At 34.3% G+C, this 19,105-nt stretch overlaps 1 protein-coding gene across 1 annotated transcript; it reads left to right on the top strand.

The window, feature by feature from the left end:
* Positions 1–1,325: 1,325 nt before the first annotated feature.
* LOC106869220 (carbonyl reductase [NADPH] 1) lies at positions 1,326–18,904 on the top strand. The gene is made up of 8 exons (XM_014914867.3): positions 1,326–1,723; positions 11,575–11,656; positions 12,889–13,067; positions 14,037–14,149; positions 16,015–16,143; positions 16,954–17,095; positions 17,738–17,801; positions 18,701–18,904. Exons 1-8 carry the CDS (start codon positions 1,706–1,708, stop codon positions 18,796–18,798), a joined length of 825 nt encoding a protein of 274 aa, XP_014770353.1. The 5' UTR covers positions 1,326–1,705; the 3' UTR covers positions 18,799–18,904.
* The last annotated feature ends 201 nt before the right edge of the window (positions 18,905–19,105 follow it).

The following is a 19,105-nucleotide window of genomic DNA, read 5'->3' as shown; positions in this document are numbered from 1 at the left end:
CTTCTTTATCACCTTTCTTATGAAGCAGGATGGTAGTTAACTCTTTCCATGTTTTCAAATTTGTTTATTAAAGTATTCTCATTAAATTCACATTTAGATTCCAATCCAACATGTTTCTACTGCATAAGAGTCCTAATGTCCTTGGTTGTAGCAGTAATGTATATTTAGTTGGTTCAGCTGCAGTACATATTCATCCAGAGTAAACATTTCTATGCATTTTTGGTCAAGGTTTTACCTGTGTGGATAAAATGGATATTTTTCAATGAAATGTTTTACAAATATACTTTAGACAGTGTAAATTTCATTTATATTATAATTTGTTGTGAAATTTTTTTCTGAGAAGCTTCAGAAAATTCAAACAAATCAGCTTTGTTTCCTCATGATTTTCAGAAAAATTGTTGTTTTTAAACAAAATTTTCCATAAATGCCATTCAGAGTGTCTAAATTATGATTATATCAGAATTCGATGTAAAAAGGAAAATGGTGAGCATGCACACATACATACTGACATGCATCACAATTTTTTTCAAAATTTCAAGTTTCATCTTGTAGATATATGTGATATATCTCAATATGTATGTGTGCGAGCCCACCAACTTTTTATTTTTCATATCAAATTCCAATATAATTGTAATCTACACACTCATTACAGTGTAAAAATTTGTAAAAAAAATTTTACCAAAAAATATCAATTTTTCTTAAGCTTCTGAGGAAACAAAGCCGACTCATGTGAATTTTCCGAAATTCCTCTCCCCAACCACAAAAAAAATGTTTTCACAACTCATTCCAATATAACTGGAATCTACATCATCTGAAGCGTATACATAAAAGATTTCATTTAAAAATATCCATTTTTCTGGGAGTTACGAGGACTCAAAATCGGGGTGGGCGCACACTTGTGTGGATATTGCTTCCCAGCCACAAGGTTCTGGGTTTAGTCCCATTGCGTGACCCTCGGGCCGACCAAAGCCTGGGAGAAGCTGAAAAAAGCCCGTCGTATATATATATATATGTATGTATATTTATGTGCGTCTTTCTTGGTTCTCCCACCATCGTTTGACAATCGATGTTGGTATGTTTACATCCCTGTAACTTAGCGGTTAGGCAGAAGGGACCGAAGGAATAAGTACTAGGCTTACAAAGAATAAGTCCTGAGGTCGATGTTCTCCACTAAAAATCCCTTTAAGGCGGTGCTCCAGCATGGCCGCAGTCAAAATGACTGAAACAAGTCTCTGTAACCTAACAGTTAGACGAAGAAAAAAAAAAGAAGCCCCCATATTATAAGCGCCAGGCTTTAAAAAATAAGTACTAAGGTCGATTCGCTTGACTTACACACTTCAAGGCGGTGCTACAGCATGGCTATAGTCAAATGACTGAAACAAGTAAGAGATACGATATATAAATATCGTCCGTAAACATAACTCCAAAAAAAAAAAAAGAAGCACACTAAGTTATAGAGAAGTATATATTAAAGATAGATAAGGCCGGTTTATGGGATTACCTTGGGTTTTACGTTCATATACGGACGCAGAGAGAGTCCATACACAGGATACCCTGCAACCAAGTAAAAAAACTAAGACCGGTGAAACCTCATAACCAGTAGACCATGTTATAAAGAGGCCACCCAGCAGTAGCACGGTTTATATTAACCAATGACTAGACAAGATCGACATTCACTGATACAACGTCGTTCACACCTGTCAGAATGGTTCAAGTAGCTGTGGTAAGTCTCCTACTTCATACGCATACATTTATTCGAATCCAAATAGTTATTAACCAACAGCTCTAATATATGCCCAGTAATTTTTTACTCGAAAAATATAAAGAAAAGTAATTCTAAAAAATAATAAGCGACCAATTAAATGCGCTTGCCTTTCATGTGCTTACGCAGACTTGATGTTTTCGTTAAGGACTCGTGCTTTTAAGAGCTTTAGTTTTGTTGTACCACCGATTTGTTTACCGTTGCCGTTAGGTACCAAATGAATCTCGATCCAGCAGATGTATGATCGAAGACAAGCCAACCGTGACCATTCCGTCTATTATTCAAACAATCTCTATGACTTCCTTAACCGCCGAGAAGAAGGTCACGCGTTACGTGACGTTTTTTAAAATACTTTTTATAAGCCCAAACAAAACTAATGTCGGTAGTGTTATCTATACATATATAGGTCTGCATTTTAGTACAGATACAACATCGGTTTTCCTGAAACTTTGGCTCCAAGGCTTTTCCGGATTTCTACTTTTTCTAAACTAAGGGTAGTCACCTTGGTCAGCACATTGTAAGTTAAACAAAGGAACCACCACTTTAATATAAATGATACAAGTTTATTAATATGGTACTGTGCAAGGTAACAGTAAACTAATTAGGTAGCCGCAGGAATTTGAAGTCCCTGCTTGTAAATTGGTGCGGATTATAAGAGGTTCCAGACAATTAATACCCAGAAAGTTAGTGTTGTATCACAGTATATGATGTGTTATTTCTAATACTTCACCTAATTAAAGTGAAGTTTTGCGATAGCTGTCACTGCCTAATGAGAAAGAAAAGGCACAAATTTCTAGAAAATGAAATTTTTAGTGGGGGGAGGCATTCCTTCGATATAACTCGACACAATCAAATCATTTGATTTCGGGTATTTCCGAAATGTAATTCCTATTCTAACAAATAGTATTTTAAATATAAAAGCGGCAAGCTGGAAAAATCGTTAGCCCGCCGGACAAAATGCTGGTCGCTTCACTCGTCACACCGAGCTAAACCTAATTATTAAGCGGACCCTGGCTCGGATTAATATCTCCTCAGTTCTGGAGCCGTCGGGGTTATCCAGAAGTAATGGAAAGAGACCAGATGGTCTTACCCTCTGTCCCTGGGTTAGAGGTAGGTACCTCATTTGGGACGCCACAGTTTGCGATTCCTTTGCTCCCGCCCATATCCTGGATACTGCAGTTAATGTGAAGGTCACTGCTTTTGTAGCCGAACGGAAGAAAACCCTAAAGTATCGGAACCTGACAGTAAACTATCTCTTCCAACGTATAGGGTTTGAGACGTTCGGAGGGACTGGGCCACTAGCTGCGAAGTGCTTGTTAATGTTGGCAGCTCGCCTCACCGAGGTGTCAGGTGATAGCCGTGAGGGCGCTTGGCTTTCTCAACGCCTTAGCGTCGCCATCGACCGTGGTAATACTGCGAGCTTGCTAGCTTGCTTCAGTAGGTTCCAATAAACTTTGTGGTGCGCGACCAGTTGCTGTGATAAAAAAAAAATCCCCACAAATGGTGTCAATACAGTTTTAAGAGAAAGATTTGGAAGAATTAGATAAAAGTTCTCCGGTAATTTTTTTCATGTATTGGGTTGGTGCATAATTATTGCGGCTTTTTTTTTTTTTTTTCAACACATTTTATTCAACAAAAACATATTTAAATGACGGTCTGACCGTCTGCCTAGCAAATGAGAAGCAGTAATTGAAATAGATGGTGAATATACTCTGGAATAATCGTTTAAAGATGTTTTTGTGACATGTTATTGTTTTTGTTAAATAAAATTTGTTGAAAAAAAGCCGCAATAATTATGCACCAACCCAATAAATAAATGTTTATGTTAATTAAAAAATTTGCCAGCAAAATCTTATAAACTGACAATGTTCTAAAAGATGTACATGTTTATGTTATATAAGAAAATAAAAAAATATTGCATCATTATAAATATATTTGTTGTGGTAAGTTACGATTCTAAAAGGAATTTTTTCCTCCACGATTTCAAAATTTTACATTTTTGCTTATAAATTGTTTGCTTTTTTCCTTCATTCTTGAAGTGGTAATAGCTTTTCTAAAACTCGTCGTAAACTTTATCAAGATTTGCTATTCGCGTTTTTGTTTCCTGTGAGGGATTTATTTGTAGCCTGTTTCTGGTGCATTCGGTTATTTCTCGTTGGTTCCATGTCAATAGTTTGGCAACTTTATAATCCTTTTTTATTATTATTATTGTTTTGAATATATATCAATTACTGTGTATTGTTAGCGATTGTGCTGGTATATACATTGCTTTAATTATTCAAAAATTATATTTACTTTTAACTTAATTGTATTTCAGGGAAGTAGTTTAGCAATAACGTTAGAAAAAAAAAGGTGGGTTAAAAAGGTGTATACACACAATTGCAGACTACAATAAGGAATACTGGTTTTACCCGTTAAAAAATGTCTGGGTAACCTCAAGTACTCGGGATTTTAGTGCGGGTCATAACAGAAGCAGTGTCGGTGGACCAGCCAAGCACCTTCATGGCCTCTCACCTGCTATATCTAACAATGACAAAACGGTCCAGATGGACTATATGTAATCTGAACCTTTCCCCCCTTGTTTTATTTTTTTTTTTTTACGGAATCCCACGTTTTAGGCTATGGAGATTCCGATTCTGAAAAAAGATTTTCAAAAATTTCAATTTCAAAATTTCGATTCCCCCCCCCCCCCCCCCCCGGTTTTTATATAGGTCCACAGGGTAAACCTAACCCTAACTCAAACCCTAACCCTGACCGTAACCGTAACCCTAACCCTAACCCTAACACTAGTTTTGTGAGATTTGGCTGTTATTTCTAGCATGTAAATAGCCTGCTTGGTGGGGGGGGGGGGGATTGAAATTTTTCAAAAAATTTTTTTTCAGAATCGGAATCTCCATAGCCTAAAACGTGGGAGTCCGTAAAAAAAAATTAATAAAACTTTCGTCGTAGGTCGGTCGATTTATCAGAACGTCTCACATTTCGATAATACATTGATTTAAATGAATCTTCTAGAAAAAAAAAAAGAAACAGACAATTTTACCGTTTTTACCTTCAACAATGACAATATTTATCAAGGAAACGTGTATTTGGTTAGAAATCCTCATCATCGATTTTGTATTCCTTTACTCAACATAAAGGTTTCCTATACGAATCAGTGGATAATCACTGACTTGTTAGAATCTATTTAAAATCAAGTTTACAATCAATATTCAGTCAGGTTTTGGGTGTACTAAATATAATAAACTGTAACAGTCACTCAGAGATTTAAAACAAGTTGTTTTGTCTTTATAATAAACTTTATTAGCACGGAAATAAAAATGTGTGGTATATTGACAATCATTTTGCCAAGTTTGTTACTATATTTCTAATTAGTACACTTTGAACTGAATTTATTTACAGATTGTGTTTAAAAAAAAATAGTTCGTAATCTTTCAGTTTAGAGGGTTTAAAATTGAAAGGGGAAATAACAACTCGGGGAGATAATAGATTCTCGTTTGTTTATTTACACCGAAATCAGTTTTACTTTCGAATCGGTCGAAATGGCATGTAGGAGACCAGCGACACTGATATTCATTGTTCCTGAACTTGAAGTCCTCGACCCTGAGTCAGTTTTGAAATTTCACTCTATTAGCCGAATCACGAGACAAGATTCTTCAGTGGTTGGCACGGCGTCGACTAATTATGAATTTGTACTCTTGCGAAAATCGTAATACACCATGTGGCCTCACTATATGTGGTAATGCTATTGATGGAAAAATGGGTCCTCAGAATTACCCCCACTCTATAATGTTTGAACCAGTAATTTAAAAAATAATTTTTTTTCAGTTTCATATGTTTTCGATATGGAAGATTACGATTTAACAAAAAAAAAAAAAATTCTTTAACAAAAAGGATTTCTAATTTAGACCACACATTTTGGGAAGGAGAAACAGTTGAATGTATGGATAGCAATATTTAATTAGTACTAATTTTAGTGGCTCCACAACAATGAAAGGCAAGGATTTGAACTCACAATGTAAAGGAGTGTAGCAAGGTCATGAATAAAGGCTTGTAAGTTTATAGACATCATTTATTGCTACATTAATCCAGCTGTTCATGCAATACAAGAAGAGTAAATTTTATATAAAATGACGTATATTACAGGTGAAGAAGATCTTCATCAGAAATTCACATTTAAACTGATTTTTGCATATCAAATATTCTTGTTACTATGTTTGTCTATCTACTGTGCCATGTTAAATATGTAGCTTTGAGAAGAGCAATGAGTTGAAAGCAAACTCCACCAAAGACTGAATTCCCTCTGCTCTTTTTGTGCTAAAATGAGCTGTATTTGAAGTCTCTGTTCACAGAACATCTTAGTCATGCCACTAGACTATCATGTGAACAAATAGTGTTGATTGGACTGAAATGGGGTTTGCATGCATGATTAACTCGTGATTTCCATGTCAAACGTGGTGTCAAATTCAACTGTTATGGGAGTATAACTAAATATAGTAGGCATTTGACCCATTATTCTATTGTTCTCTGCAATATTACACCATCACCAGATGAAGGTAGTAATATCGTGAAATGATTAAAAGATATTTTGCTTTAAGAAATTAAAGTTGTGGGGTTCTTATGATTTTAACAATTGTTTCTTATTTAATAGATGCATCAAAATGATTGTGAAACAAAAACAGATATGACAAAATTTAAATTTCTGTTTATATGCAGCTACAAAAATGTATATTTCTTAAAAATTTACTTCTGCTTCTGTAACTACTGAAATATGAAATAACATCCAATTAGGGTCTGAAAATATTTCAGCCCCCAGCAACTACTGCCATTCTACAAGTTCCTTCCTGAATCATACAGACTCACATAGTGCTGGTTTCCATGGTGTGTATATTTCCCCGTGGTTGGGATGCCAGTCTCTCACAGTTTTGCTGTTTGAGTAGACTGGAGCAATTTGAAATGAAATGTTTTTCTCAATAACACAATGCATTCCTCCGTCCAGGAATCAAAACCACAATCTTACGATCATGATTCCAACTCTTCAACCACTAAGCCATGCACCTACAAGGCTCAAGTGGGGATCACAATGGAGTGCTGCCCCCACATTTGCGATGGTGCTGCTAAGCACACAAACATCTTCCACTGCATTCAGAAAAGACCACTTGGCTAATTGGCATTTACTCATTAACAGACATATTCCAACTTTTGACCCGCTGGTGTACTGTCTCATAGTATTTTGGGTTTTTTTTTTTTTCTTGTCACTACTGTAATGGTCCCTTTTCTTCAGAGCTGGGTGGGCTTGTAACTCCACCACTCAGTTACCCCTGATCCATTTGTCTTTCCACCTCTCATCACTTTTGGTGTATCCACACCTTCAGCCTTGCACTAACCAGTCCAGTCTTCCTTACAAGTGTGGACCTGCAACTATTTAAATATAACATTAAGAGCTTCAAGCTCACTTGTCTTGTGGAGCCTGTAAGTATCATGGTTAGTGCCTCATTCTCCAGATGCAAATATAAAAGTGCTGTTGAACATCTTTGGTCTTTCACTCACTTTTGATTTCTATCTGTAAGATATGCATGTTTTGAAAAACCTTTTAGCTTGATACTTCTCTGTCACTATTATCATTGTCAGTTTCGTTGTACATCCGCTTACCAAACTGGGATGAGTTATAGCAATTCAAGTCCTCATTCAGAGATATATCTCTCTTTCATAGTTGAATAGGGGTACAGAATGAGAGAGGAAGGAAAGTGAAAATGATGTTGATCAAAAATGATGATGATAAACTGAATAAACACTCATTCAGGCAAACAGGTCTTTGAAAATCCCTTCTTGATTTAATCCTCAAACCAAACCCTACCAATTTGAAGAATGCTAGATATTAGTAGACAATGCAACACAATTTCTAATAATAATAATGATAATAATAATAACAATAATGATTCTTTTTTTATTGGTTACAAAGGGTTTACATTAAAAACATTATAGACAGTACAGGACAAAACAAAGATTGTGTATGCTGTGGGTGTTTTACAGGTAAACAAGTTTCTTTTAGCCGTTAAGTTTGCCTGATTAGGACTGAGTTGAGACTCAACTACAAAACCAATGAATGTGTACAAACTTAAAAAGAATCTAAATACAGAGTTAGCAGTGACCTGAATTAGGAATTCTGTTTTCAAATACAGAACCTGTTAAATACAATGACATGTATAAATAGCAACAATTGATGTGTTGGCTTCTGTCCTGAATGTATTCAGAACAATGTCACATGAATGGAAGTCTCTTTTTAATAAACACTAGCCTGCTCATTTTATTTAGTAACACTACCCTTAATGTATAAGTCAAGTATGCACATTATATTAAACAAAAGTTGACGTAGGCACAGGAGGTGGCTGTGTGGTAAGAAGCTTGCTTTCCAACCACATGGTTATGGGTTCAGTCCCACTCCATGCACCTTGGGCAAGTGTCTTCTACCATAGCCTTGGGTCAACCAAATCCTTGTGAGTGGATTTGGTAAATGGAAACTGAAAGAAACCTGTCATATATATGTGTATATATATATATATATTTATATATATATATATTTATAAGTTTATACATATATCCGTAGATATATTTTTTTAAAGGGTTGAATGTGAATTCGTCCTTTAATTGGAGTAGTTTCCAAAAGATTTCTAATGTTGTTTCTTCATACTTTAATTTACTGGTGTAAATTAGCGTAGATATGAAAACTTATGACGTATATTAAGTATATGATTTAACTTGGAGGAGATTAGATGGATTGAAATTATTTTTATTCATGTAGTTATACAATCGTTTCATACAGGAAGACAAATTCATTCTAAGAATCTGGGTTGTCAAAAAGTATTTGTCAGTAACAAAAATTAAGGAAAGGGGGGAAAAAAAAGCTAAAAAGACAGAATTACATGGATATCGTGTTTGTAATGTGTAATTGTTCTTAGAGTCATGTCTATTTAATGTATTTTAATTGTTGTGTGAGAAAGTATATATAATCTCATTATAAAATATAGTGTCTTTCAAAAACATCCTATATTTGAACCTATATCTCATGTTTAAGAAGAAAAAAAAGCATTTTACATTTTCATTTTTGATGAACGCTGACACTCTATCTTCCTTTTCTTTCGTTAGACACTTTCTGTCTCCCTCTCCCACTTTTTCTTTACCTTGTTTTTGTTAGACACTGGCAAACAATCTCTAACTCTCACACATACATCAACACAATTTGTCTCTCTCCTTCACGCGCATACTCACACTTTGACTTCGCCATGTTAGCAAACTTCAAAATTGGTAAAAGTTATGGTTGAGAATCGATTTTTACAGCAATATGCGGGTGCCTCTGAGAGAAAAAGTTAACGAAAATGCAGATAGGGTCATGACGAATGTCCTCCTAAAATTGGAGTGACATGCGTGCTAATTTGTGGACGTGCATAAACTACATTCACGTACACACACACACACACACATCCTGCCTTTTATATATACAGATGCAATAAAGAAAAAATTTAAATTAAGAACATTTACATCATATGGAGATGGATGTGCTCATACAAAAAGTTGTCATACATAGCTTTATCCTTCAGAGTTAATGCATGTACATATCAGTACAAGGATATATGTATATAAACGAAAAAACACAGACACCTATACATACAATAATGTGTGTGTGTGTGTGTATATGTATATATATATAATGATTAATGTATACAAATGTTCGTAAATAATGTTTATATATACAGGCCTGAATGTATAATAGCCATGTGGGTTTACATACATACAAACATACATTGTTACATTACAAAAAAAACTATATACATTATAATAATATATAAGAATATTAATACTTAAAAATTGTTTTAAATATTGTAAACATTTTTGATAAATAAATAAAAATAGTTATAAAACCTAGTTGCTAAAATGATATATAATATAAATTATAAAATTTTATAAGATAGTAAATATTTATATATATAGAGGATATCATAAGAGCCTTCAGTCTCTAAGAGCAATTACACCTTACAAACAGCATACCTATGTAATTCTAATGTCTTCTTAGCTTTTTTCCCCCCCTTTCCTTAATTTTTGCCACTGACGAATACTTTTTAACAACCCAGATTCTGAAAATGAATTTATTGTCTTTCTGTATGGAACAATCGTATAGCTACATAAATAAAAATAATTTCATTCCATACTAACATCTAATCTCCTCCAGTTATGAAAAATATGATTGAATTTGTTGAACTTTGTTTTATAAGTTAAATCATATACTTAATATACTTACATAAATTTTTATACACACACACACACACACACACACACACACACACACACACACATATATATATTGCTAAATTACTTTTGTGAAATATAGTTACGTTAAAAGAAGAGCAAATGTAATTTTTGAATAATGAAAGCAATATAAATTCCATCAAAATCGCTAACAACACATAATCATTGATATAAATATATAGATATACTCATATCTGGAGTTCTGTTTTTTCCTGTTTGCACCAACATACCTATATATGTGTGTGTGCCCTTGTCCCCCACTACTGTTTGACAACCAGTGTTGGTTTATTCACATCCCCATAATTTACCATTTTGACAAAAGAGACTGATAGAATAAGTACTAGGCTGAAAGAAATAAGTTCTGGGGTTGACTTGTTCAACTAAAAACCTACAAGGATCTCATAATGCTTAATGAAACAGTCTGAACTTTTCTAAATTATCCAATAGCATTTCTACTTTCTTACTGCAATAGTTCTTTTTAGTTCCATTTGTTGTCTATATTTGAAAATTTATTCTGCTTTCTTAATGCTTAACTTGTGTTTTGATCATAAATTTTCATAATTTGTCATGCATCACAACATTTATGAGATTTCTCCATCATTATTGTAATCTGAAAAGTTCTTTTGAGATAAGTTGCTGCCTTACTTTAGAACAATGTCACTTAAGTTTGATTTGATTTTTTTCAACTAAGACCAAAAGAAATCTTACACTCTAAATTTTCAAACAAGGTCTCCACTTACTTGCTGGAGTTGTCTTGTTTATTTTTTTTGCATTCAAAAGTCCATTCAGGCGCAGGAGTGGTTGTGTGGTAAGTAGCTTGCTTACCGACCACATGGTTCCAGGTTCATTCCCACTGCGTGGCAACTTGGGCAAGTGTCTTCTACTATAGCCTTGGGTTGACCAAAGCCTTGTGATTGGATTTGGTAGACAGAAACTGAAAGAAGCCCATTGTATATATGTATATATACATATGTATGTGTATATGTTTGTGTGTCTGTGTTTGTCCTCCCACCAAAGCTTGACAACCGATGGTGGTGTGTTTACCTCCCTGTAACTTAACGGTTCGGTAAAAGAGACCGATAGAATAAGTACTAGGCTTATAAAGAATAAGTCCTGGGGTCGATTTGCTCGACTAAAGGTGGTGCTCCAGCATGGCCACAGTCAAATGACTGAAACAAGTATCTTCAATGTGTCTTAGTGTTTTAATGTTTATATGTTCAGATGATTCACCCGGCATCGCAACTATCATAAGGAATTTTGATGCTACTCTAGCATGTGTAACCTACACTGTGAAATGACCTAATCTGGGTTAGAGTTAGGAACACAGAAAATTCAGAAAGCCAAGGTGTGTTAGTGCCTCCTCATGTTCACTTAAGAAATGTTTCTCAACAATAACTCTGTCATTATTGATGGCTCAGATACTTTAGTATTACATGATGTAATTGTAATTTTATTTGCAAGAACTCATCTCAAAGATATATAATGATTTTTTTAATTTGTCTCCTCATCAGGTAACAGGAAGTAACAAAGGGATTGGCTATGCCATTGTTAGAGCTCTGTGTAAAAAGTTCAAAGGAGATGTGATAGCTACAGGTAAGTTTATTGTTATTATTATTGCTGTATTTGTTCTCAAGCTGGGGTATGTGCACTCCTAAGAGTATAGCACAAAAATTGTGGTTGGTGAGTGAAGTTTGTAAAAACAGTGGAACCATTACTGACTTAATGCAACTTGTATATCTAGAAAATGTGAGGAGAGTCTTTAGTTATTCCCATTCACTTATCATTGTCAATAAGGGTTTTCAGCAAGGTGTATAACCAAAAAAGGAATTTTGTGCAAAACTGTCAGTCGAGGATTTGAGAATAATATGCTGGTGTGCCTCTCTAAAATTGCTTACAATTGAGTTACTTGTAAGAAAGAGTCTAGTTAATCCATCTTATTAAAAATGTAATGCTAAGTTTAATGAAATTTATATCCTTTAAAAGTAATAAAAGTGCAAGGCTGGGAATTTGTGTTTGGAGAGATGGAGGCAATTAATTATTTTAAATCCAGTACTTGACAAGCATTTTATTTTACTGACCTTAGAAGGTTGAAAAACAAAGTTGACTGCAGCAGGATCTGAACTGTTTAAATTGAATTGGTAATAAATAATACATTTCTGTTGCCTGTTCAGTGGTCTCCAACCATTTTTCACTATATTCTTCCCATTGGGTTACACTAACATCTCTTGACATGATGACAGGGTATGGTGAAAGAAAAGTTTGAGTACCCTTGTACTAGACAATAAAAAACTAGCTAAATATGAAGAACAGAAACAATAGCTAAAACCACAATGTAAGATGTTACCAGGCTTGTGTCAGAGTGGCAAGTACTGTACTGAAGGAGAATCAAAAGCTAACAAGAACACACATCAACTGGGACGCATCAACCTTGATTTAGATCTTCAGGTGGATAAAAATTACAAAAAAGTTACTGGTTGTGATTTAAGGCACTACTGGACACCTTTTATTGCCTAAACCAATCAAGTTTAAATATCACTTTCAAAATTACTTTTTGCTTTGTCTTCAGATTTTGTACAACAATAATAATAAATCTGACTAAATTCTTTTTATTTTTCTATTTCTAAAGAAGAACCAATCTGTATTATATACAAGTTATATTTTCACTGAGGTTTCATTGTCTATAATTAGTAGTGAGAATTATACATGAATGGATATTATATGTGAATTAACTGTAGAATAAATTAATCTTTACCTCTAGACTGTGCATTATGTAGATTTTGTCAATTCTCTAAAACTTACAACTGTCTTTCTCTCATTTTCTCAAGCTCGTGATGCTGGACGTGGGGAAACAGCTATTGCAGAACTCAGCAAGGAAGGATGTCAGGCCAAATTCCATCAACTTGACATCACAGACACTAAAAGTATTTCTGCTTTTGCAAACTATTTGAAAGAAACCTATGGAGGCCTTGATATCCTTGTCAACAATGCTGGTATAGCTTACAAGGTAGTATCCACCTTTCTGTACTAGTTGCTGCTGTTGTTTAGCTCTAGGTCAAGCCTCTTTTAAGTTGACCTGTGATCAAAGTTTTTGTAGACTTGTTGTGTATGCACACTGACATTACACATCCAGTGGAGCATACTAGCTTCATTTCTTTCAAGCCTATGCATGTCCTCAGCAGTCACAGCCTATGTTTCACTGCCATGTAGCATGACTGTTTGCACACTGGCATCATACAGTCTACTTATCACTCTGAGTGAGAGGCCCTTTGTTACCAGCAGAGGAAGGAGCTCTCTGAACTTTGCTCAGCCTATTCTTATTCTAGCAGCTATGCTCTCAGTGCATCCACCCCCACTACAGACTTGGTCACCTAGGTAGTGGAAGCTATCAACTGCTTCTAGTCTTTCCCCCTGGCATGTAATGAAATCTGTTTTTTGTACATTTTCGGTGTTTATTGCACTTGTGCATCTTCCACACACAAAAAGGGATTTGCGATTTGTCCGCCTTCCTACTTACTAAAGATTTTGGTTTTTGCTAGGTTAGCTTTAAGGCCCTTCAATTCTTGACCTTGCTTCCATACCTGAAACTTCTTTAGTTCTGGTAGTGACTCAGCTATTAGAACAAGGTCATTAGCATAGAGGAGCTCCCGGAAGCAACCTATCTTGAATTCTTCTGTTATTACCTAGAGGACTATAATGAACAAGTGGCAGCTGAGGACTGATCCTTGATGAACCCTTACTTCTACCCGGAATTTTTCACTATACTCGTTGCCAACCCTCACATTACTGACAGTTGTTCTGTACTTTACCAGATATAATAACTTGACCTTAACTTTTCCAAGTGTAATAACTTGTCCTGTACTTTTCCATGTTTATATTCTTAAGAATATTATTTCTCTTGCTCGCATTTTTCCATGTAATAATAGTAGTATTAATGAATTAACAGCAAATTAATTTTGTATTTTTTATATTCTAGCAAGCATCAACAGCTCCTTTCACTGAACAAACAGAAGTGACAGTGAGATGTAACTTCACTGGAACTTTGAATGTTTGTCAACAAATCTTTCCGCTGTTGCGTCCTCATGCTAGGTATGTATACACATGTATATATGCAGAAGGTGTGTGGTGGGGGGTGTCTTTATGCTAGTCTTTATAGTGCTCTCCCTTTGAATCTTTCTGTTTCATCTATGTGTAGAAGGTTATTATTTTTGGGCACCTCACAGCATGTGATGTAACCTTTTACACATAATACTAAAACAAAAATTTAAACTTGCTGTGATAATTATCTCAGGCTGGAAACCGAGTTAATGAAATCATATAATAAAGAACTAGCACATGATCAAGAATCTATTTTGTTACTCTTTAAATAAAATCTCATTAGCAAAAGTAATTATATAAAAATAGTACCTAATCTTGCAGCAAAGGTTATTTTGGGTTAACAACCTACATTAATACGAACATATATAACCAGAAATTGAACTACTGCAATATTTAATTTTTCTGAAATACACAAGGTCCCCATCCCACTGTCAATGTCACATCTGTTTCATTTACATGTAGACACCTCATAAATATTTCTACATATAGGATGTGTGGTTCATTTAATGAAAAGTGAATGATGTTAATAAAACGTTGAGCAACTCTTCAACATCATTACCCCTTTAGTTTTCCAAATTGTCAGTGATTGGACAGGTCCATAACAACATAGTGCTTTATCCATTTGTTACATTCCTTTGTTGTTTCCTTTTGAGCTGTCCACTTTCTTACTTTTACTCACCTGTTCTTTAGTCTTCTGAAAACTCCCTCCACTGGCATATTTGACATTTTTACATCCAGTTAGTGTTCTTCTTATATATGGCATGCCCATACTGGAACCATCTTTTCTGTACATTATGGCTGATATTCTAATGCCAAGTTTTTTCTCTACAAACAGTCATTCATAATACGCTGATATTACTCATCTCGTAGAATATGCTGGCCTCACTTCTTTACAAACTTCATATATATATTAGGGGGTTAATGCCAATGTTTAGCTATCATATACATAAGTCTTAACATACAATATACCCTCCATTCAGGGAGAGAAGCTTTTTGTTGCCAACAGCTGAACTTTTCCCACTCTACTCTTACTCTTACTGCTAAACTTTCACAACACTTACCTCTGTGGCTGAATAGGTCTCAAAGATAGCTAGAGCTCTCAACTACTTCTACCTTCCTTTCTGAGCAATTGAAATAATTACTTATAACAACTCCTATACATCTATTATATATGAAGTCTTCCTTTTCTGTTAGTCTGCCTTTAATCCCACTGTACCTATAGCCTGAACTATGTAGACAGTGTAAAGTTCCTATTGATTCCCTTTCAGTATACTAAGTATATTTTTATCTACTTCCAACTTCACTGTCAGTAGTTGTGATCTATTTCATTTTCTGGTGCCCTAAACTTATCTTTGACTTTAGACCTTTCTCCTAATTCTTTGACTGCTTTAACTATGAAAATTAGGGCTTCACCATGCAGGAGTTCCCACAAACATCTTGTCTTCATTTCTGGAAAATCTAAAATCTTGTGGTATTTAGTTGCATTCCTTTAGATTCTGAGTACAAGCTCCACTCTGTTATATACATATATCTTCTAAGTATCAAGCTATAAGTTTTACAGGTGATATTAATCAAGATAAAATAAGCATTATACAATAAGTTTTGGGGCTGATGTTAATCAGCTATATTGTTGAGAACTTTGGTCCAGTATGGTCATAGGTGAATAACTGAAACCAGTAAAATAATAAAATGAAGTAGTTTAGTCTTAAAGTGAAGATTGTTTTGTGTTAAAATCTAAGTAAATAGATTAGTAATCAGAGACCTATAAAACACAATGTCAGCAAACCAATAATACCTTAACCTTGTTCTATCTCTACCTTTTATAAAAAAGTCAAACTTATTTGTTTATGTTTTAGAGTGGTTAATGTTTCCAGTATGGTTTCCACAATGTCACTTGAGAAATGCTCAAAAGAACTGAGAGAGAAATTTACTGCTGCAGACTTGACTGTTCCTCAACTAGAAAATTTGATGGCTCAGTTTGTCACGTATGTATTAATTTCATCTTGGAGATGTTATGCAGTTCCATCATAAATATTATAAGACAACATTCAATTTACATTATTGTTGTGTTCAGGCTATATTGTTTGACTAAAACTGCTGACACGGAAAGAGTGGGACTCTATATGTGTTTCTGTCAACAAATCTGTGAGATATATAGCTATAGTTTATCCTCATTGTACATTTGATATTGTTTCCAAAACTGTTGATGTGTGTATGTGTGTGTGTGTTTATATATATATGTATATATACACACACACACATACATAAATATATAGTGCAAATTATTACTTAAATTGCACAACAGATAACCAGTATTTAGAACTCCATGTGTATCATTTGGTATGAGTCCATAGTTTAACCCTTTCATTACTGTATTTATTTTGAGATGCTCTGTGTTTCTTTTAGTTAATTTTAAGTATGACAAATACAACAAAATAACTTAGTTATCCTAAAGCTAGTGTTAGGAACATAAATTGTGACTAAGGTTTAGTGGAAGATTTTAATGCAAAACTTATGAAAACAAGACATTTGTGCTACAGATCCAGAGCCAGTTTCAGCTGGGTTGGTATCGAAAGGGTTAAATATGCCACTGAGTACATTTTCAACATGTACTCTGTGATAGATATACTGGGATTGATTATATGATATTTAATTACACCATCTTAATTATGTTACATTTACAAAAAAATTATTAGAAATTACGCTATGTAAATTACATAATCAAAATACTACATTTAATTATTAAATGTTTAATCTGTCAACATAACTTCATTTATTTTAAATTTTTACATCAGTGATGTGAAAAATGGTGATCATGCTGCAAAAGGTTGGCCTTCATCAGCATATGGTGTTTCCAAGATGGGAGTAACTGCTATGTCTATAATCCAACAGAAAGATATTGACAGCGAAGGAAAGGAAGATATTGTTGTTAATGCGGTAATTATCAATTTCATTTTTTATAATTTATTTAAAGTATTTTTATTTATCTATTTGTTGCTTGCTGGTTTTCGTTGAAGAGGCAATTCTTAAGGCTTTCTGCATACCCTCCAAACCAATGAAATTGATGCCATTAATACTTTACTTACACTGTTACAAGTTAGCATCTCCAGGAAAGATATTCTGAAAAAGAATTTGATATAGTGGCTTGTGCAGGGCCTAAGCATTGAAGGAGAGACAAGTCAGGTGTTTTTGAGTGGTTAGGGTATGAGATCAGATATCTCTGAGGACTGAGGCCAGTTTAGTAAAGTTACTTTAACTAAAAGCTAGAAAGCATTTCAATCAGTGTTTTACAGAATCTGCTTCTACCATGATAAACACTAATATTAATAATTTCTAAATTAGACATAAGGTAGTATGTTTTCGAAAAGAGAGGTGTAGCTGATATTATCAATCCAGTACTAGGCAAATATCTTATTTTATTGACCCCAGAAGGATAATAAACAAAGTTGATATGGGTAGCATTTGAACAGTGGACATAATAAAGGAATAGAACTGACTTCCACAATATTTATTTCCCTGCATTCTACCATTTTTGTCTTCTGCCACAACAATGGTAATAATATGTCTTCTCTTTTTCAGTGTTGTCCTGGCTATGTTGACACTGATATGACAAGCCACAAAGGCCATAAAACTATAGATGAAGGTAAGCGTTTCCATCTATTTGATAATTTTGTTTGTTTTGAGGATCAGTGTGTTTGTGTAAAATACAGGGCATTGCTGTGTAGTTAACAAGTTTGCTTTAGAACTACATGATTCTGGAGACCCTTTTGCTGTGTGTCACTTTGGCCATGTGCCTGGAGGCTGTGGGTATGGTACTAAGAATAAAGAGGAGTCAAGGATCCTACCTGAGGTAATGTGAGGCAAATTACCTTAATCATTTGCAACATTGACTTTAAAAAATCAGCCAACCACCAGATAACCTACTAATCTGGTTTACACAAAAGCTTAATTTTTAGTTGAATGCACCAATCAGCATGGATTAGGGATTTAATATAAGACATCTATGGAACTAGAATCACAACGCAACTCAAAGGAAGAGGAGATAAATCAAGCAGTCTCTAGAAGGATGAAAAGCGAAACTGGTCTTTGTAGTATTTAGACTTAGAATGCAAAGAACTGGAACAAATATCATTGTTAGACATTTTTTCTGGTATCTTACCATCTTTAGGAGTGAAGAAATAATAAAAGTCGTTAAGGGATGGGGAATCAGTAATAATTCAATAGTACTTAAATATAGAAAATAGCAGCAAAACATAGATACAGTTGATAGGAGTAAGCAATTAGATTTAAATAACTCTGAGTAATGGTGTTCATTCAAAGTTGATGGTTTAGTCTGTTGCTAGTCCATATTTCTCACCTTGTACACTTGTTTAGGTGACAAGATGCAGAAAGCAAGAAACTTGGAATGGTGGTAGATTGAATCATTCCCATTGAACAGATATTATAAACTCTATTTCATATATTATGTTTTCCCTAAAACATATCAACTTTGTCATAAATATTTTTTCTCTCCCTCTCTCTTTTCATTTCTCTTTAATAAAGGTGCTGATACTCCAGTGTATCTTGCCTTACTGCCGCCGAATGTTAAAGAACCACGTGGTAATTATGTATCAGAACGTCAAATTCATGAATGGAAATAAACAGAAGATAAATGTTTTCCTTCTGGACCTACAGAAAAATAATCATACCTGTATGAAAAAAGAAATTTAATCATTTATATTTACAAAATAAACAATTAAATTGTAATTGAATGTTTATTTATTTTTGTAAGATTATTCTAGGATTAAATGAAGAATACATTTCTACATTTTAAACTAATTGTTGATATTGGAATCAAACTGTTGATTCTTAGTCAATGTTTTGTGGCATCAACCAGAGGAAAGGGTTCTAAAAGAACGACCGTGCGAACAAAGGAGATGGCGACGAATGGGAGAAAGCTCCTTTTAA

The sequence above is a fragment of the Octopus bimaculoides genome, chromosome 8, assembly GCF_046866305.1.
Source record: "Octopus bimaculoides isolate indiv1 chromosome 8, ASM4686630v1, whole genome shotgun sequence".
NCBI classification, from domain to species: Eukaryota; Metazoa; Mollusca; class Cephalopoda; order Octopoda; family Octopodidae; genus Octopus; species Octopus bimaculoides.
Note: the sequence above shows the minus strand (reverse complement) of the source record. Positions and strands in the feature narration are given on the sequence as shown.

Bases quoted from the DNA above. Each gene is read 5' to 3' on its own strand.
- LOC106869220 (XM_014914867.3), top strand. The intron at 13,068-14,036 runs GTAGTATCCACC...TTTATATTCTAG, and splicing joins ATGCTGGTATAGCTTACAAG to CAAGCATCAACAGCTCCTTT. The intron at 17,802-18,700 runs GTAAGCGTTTCC...TCTTTAATAAAG, and splicing joins CCATAAAACTATAGATGAAG to GTGCTGATACTCCAGTGTAT.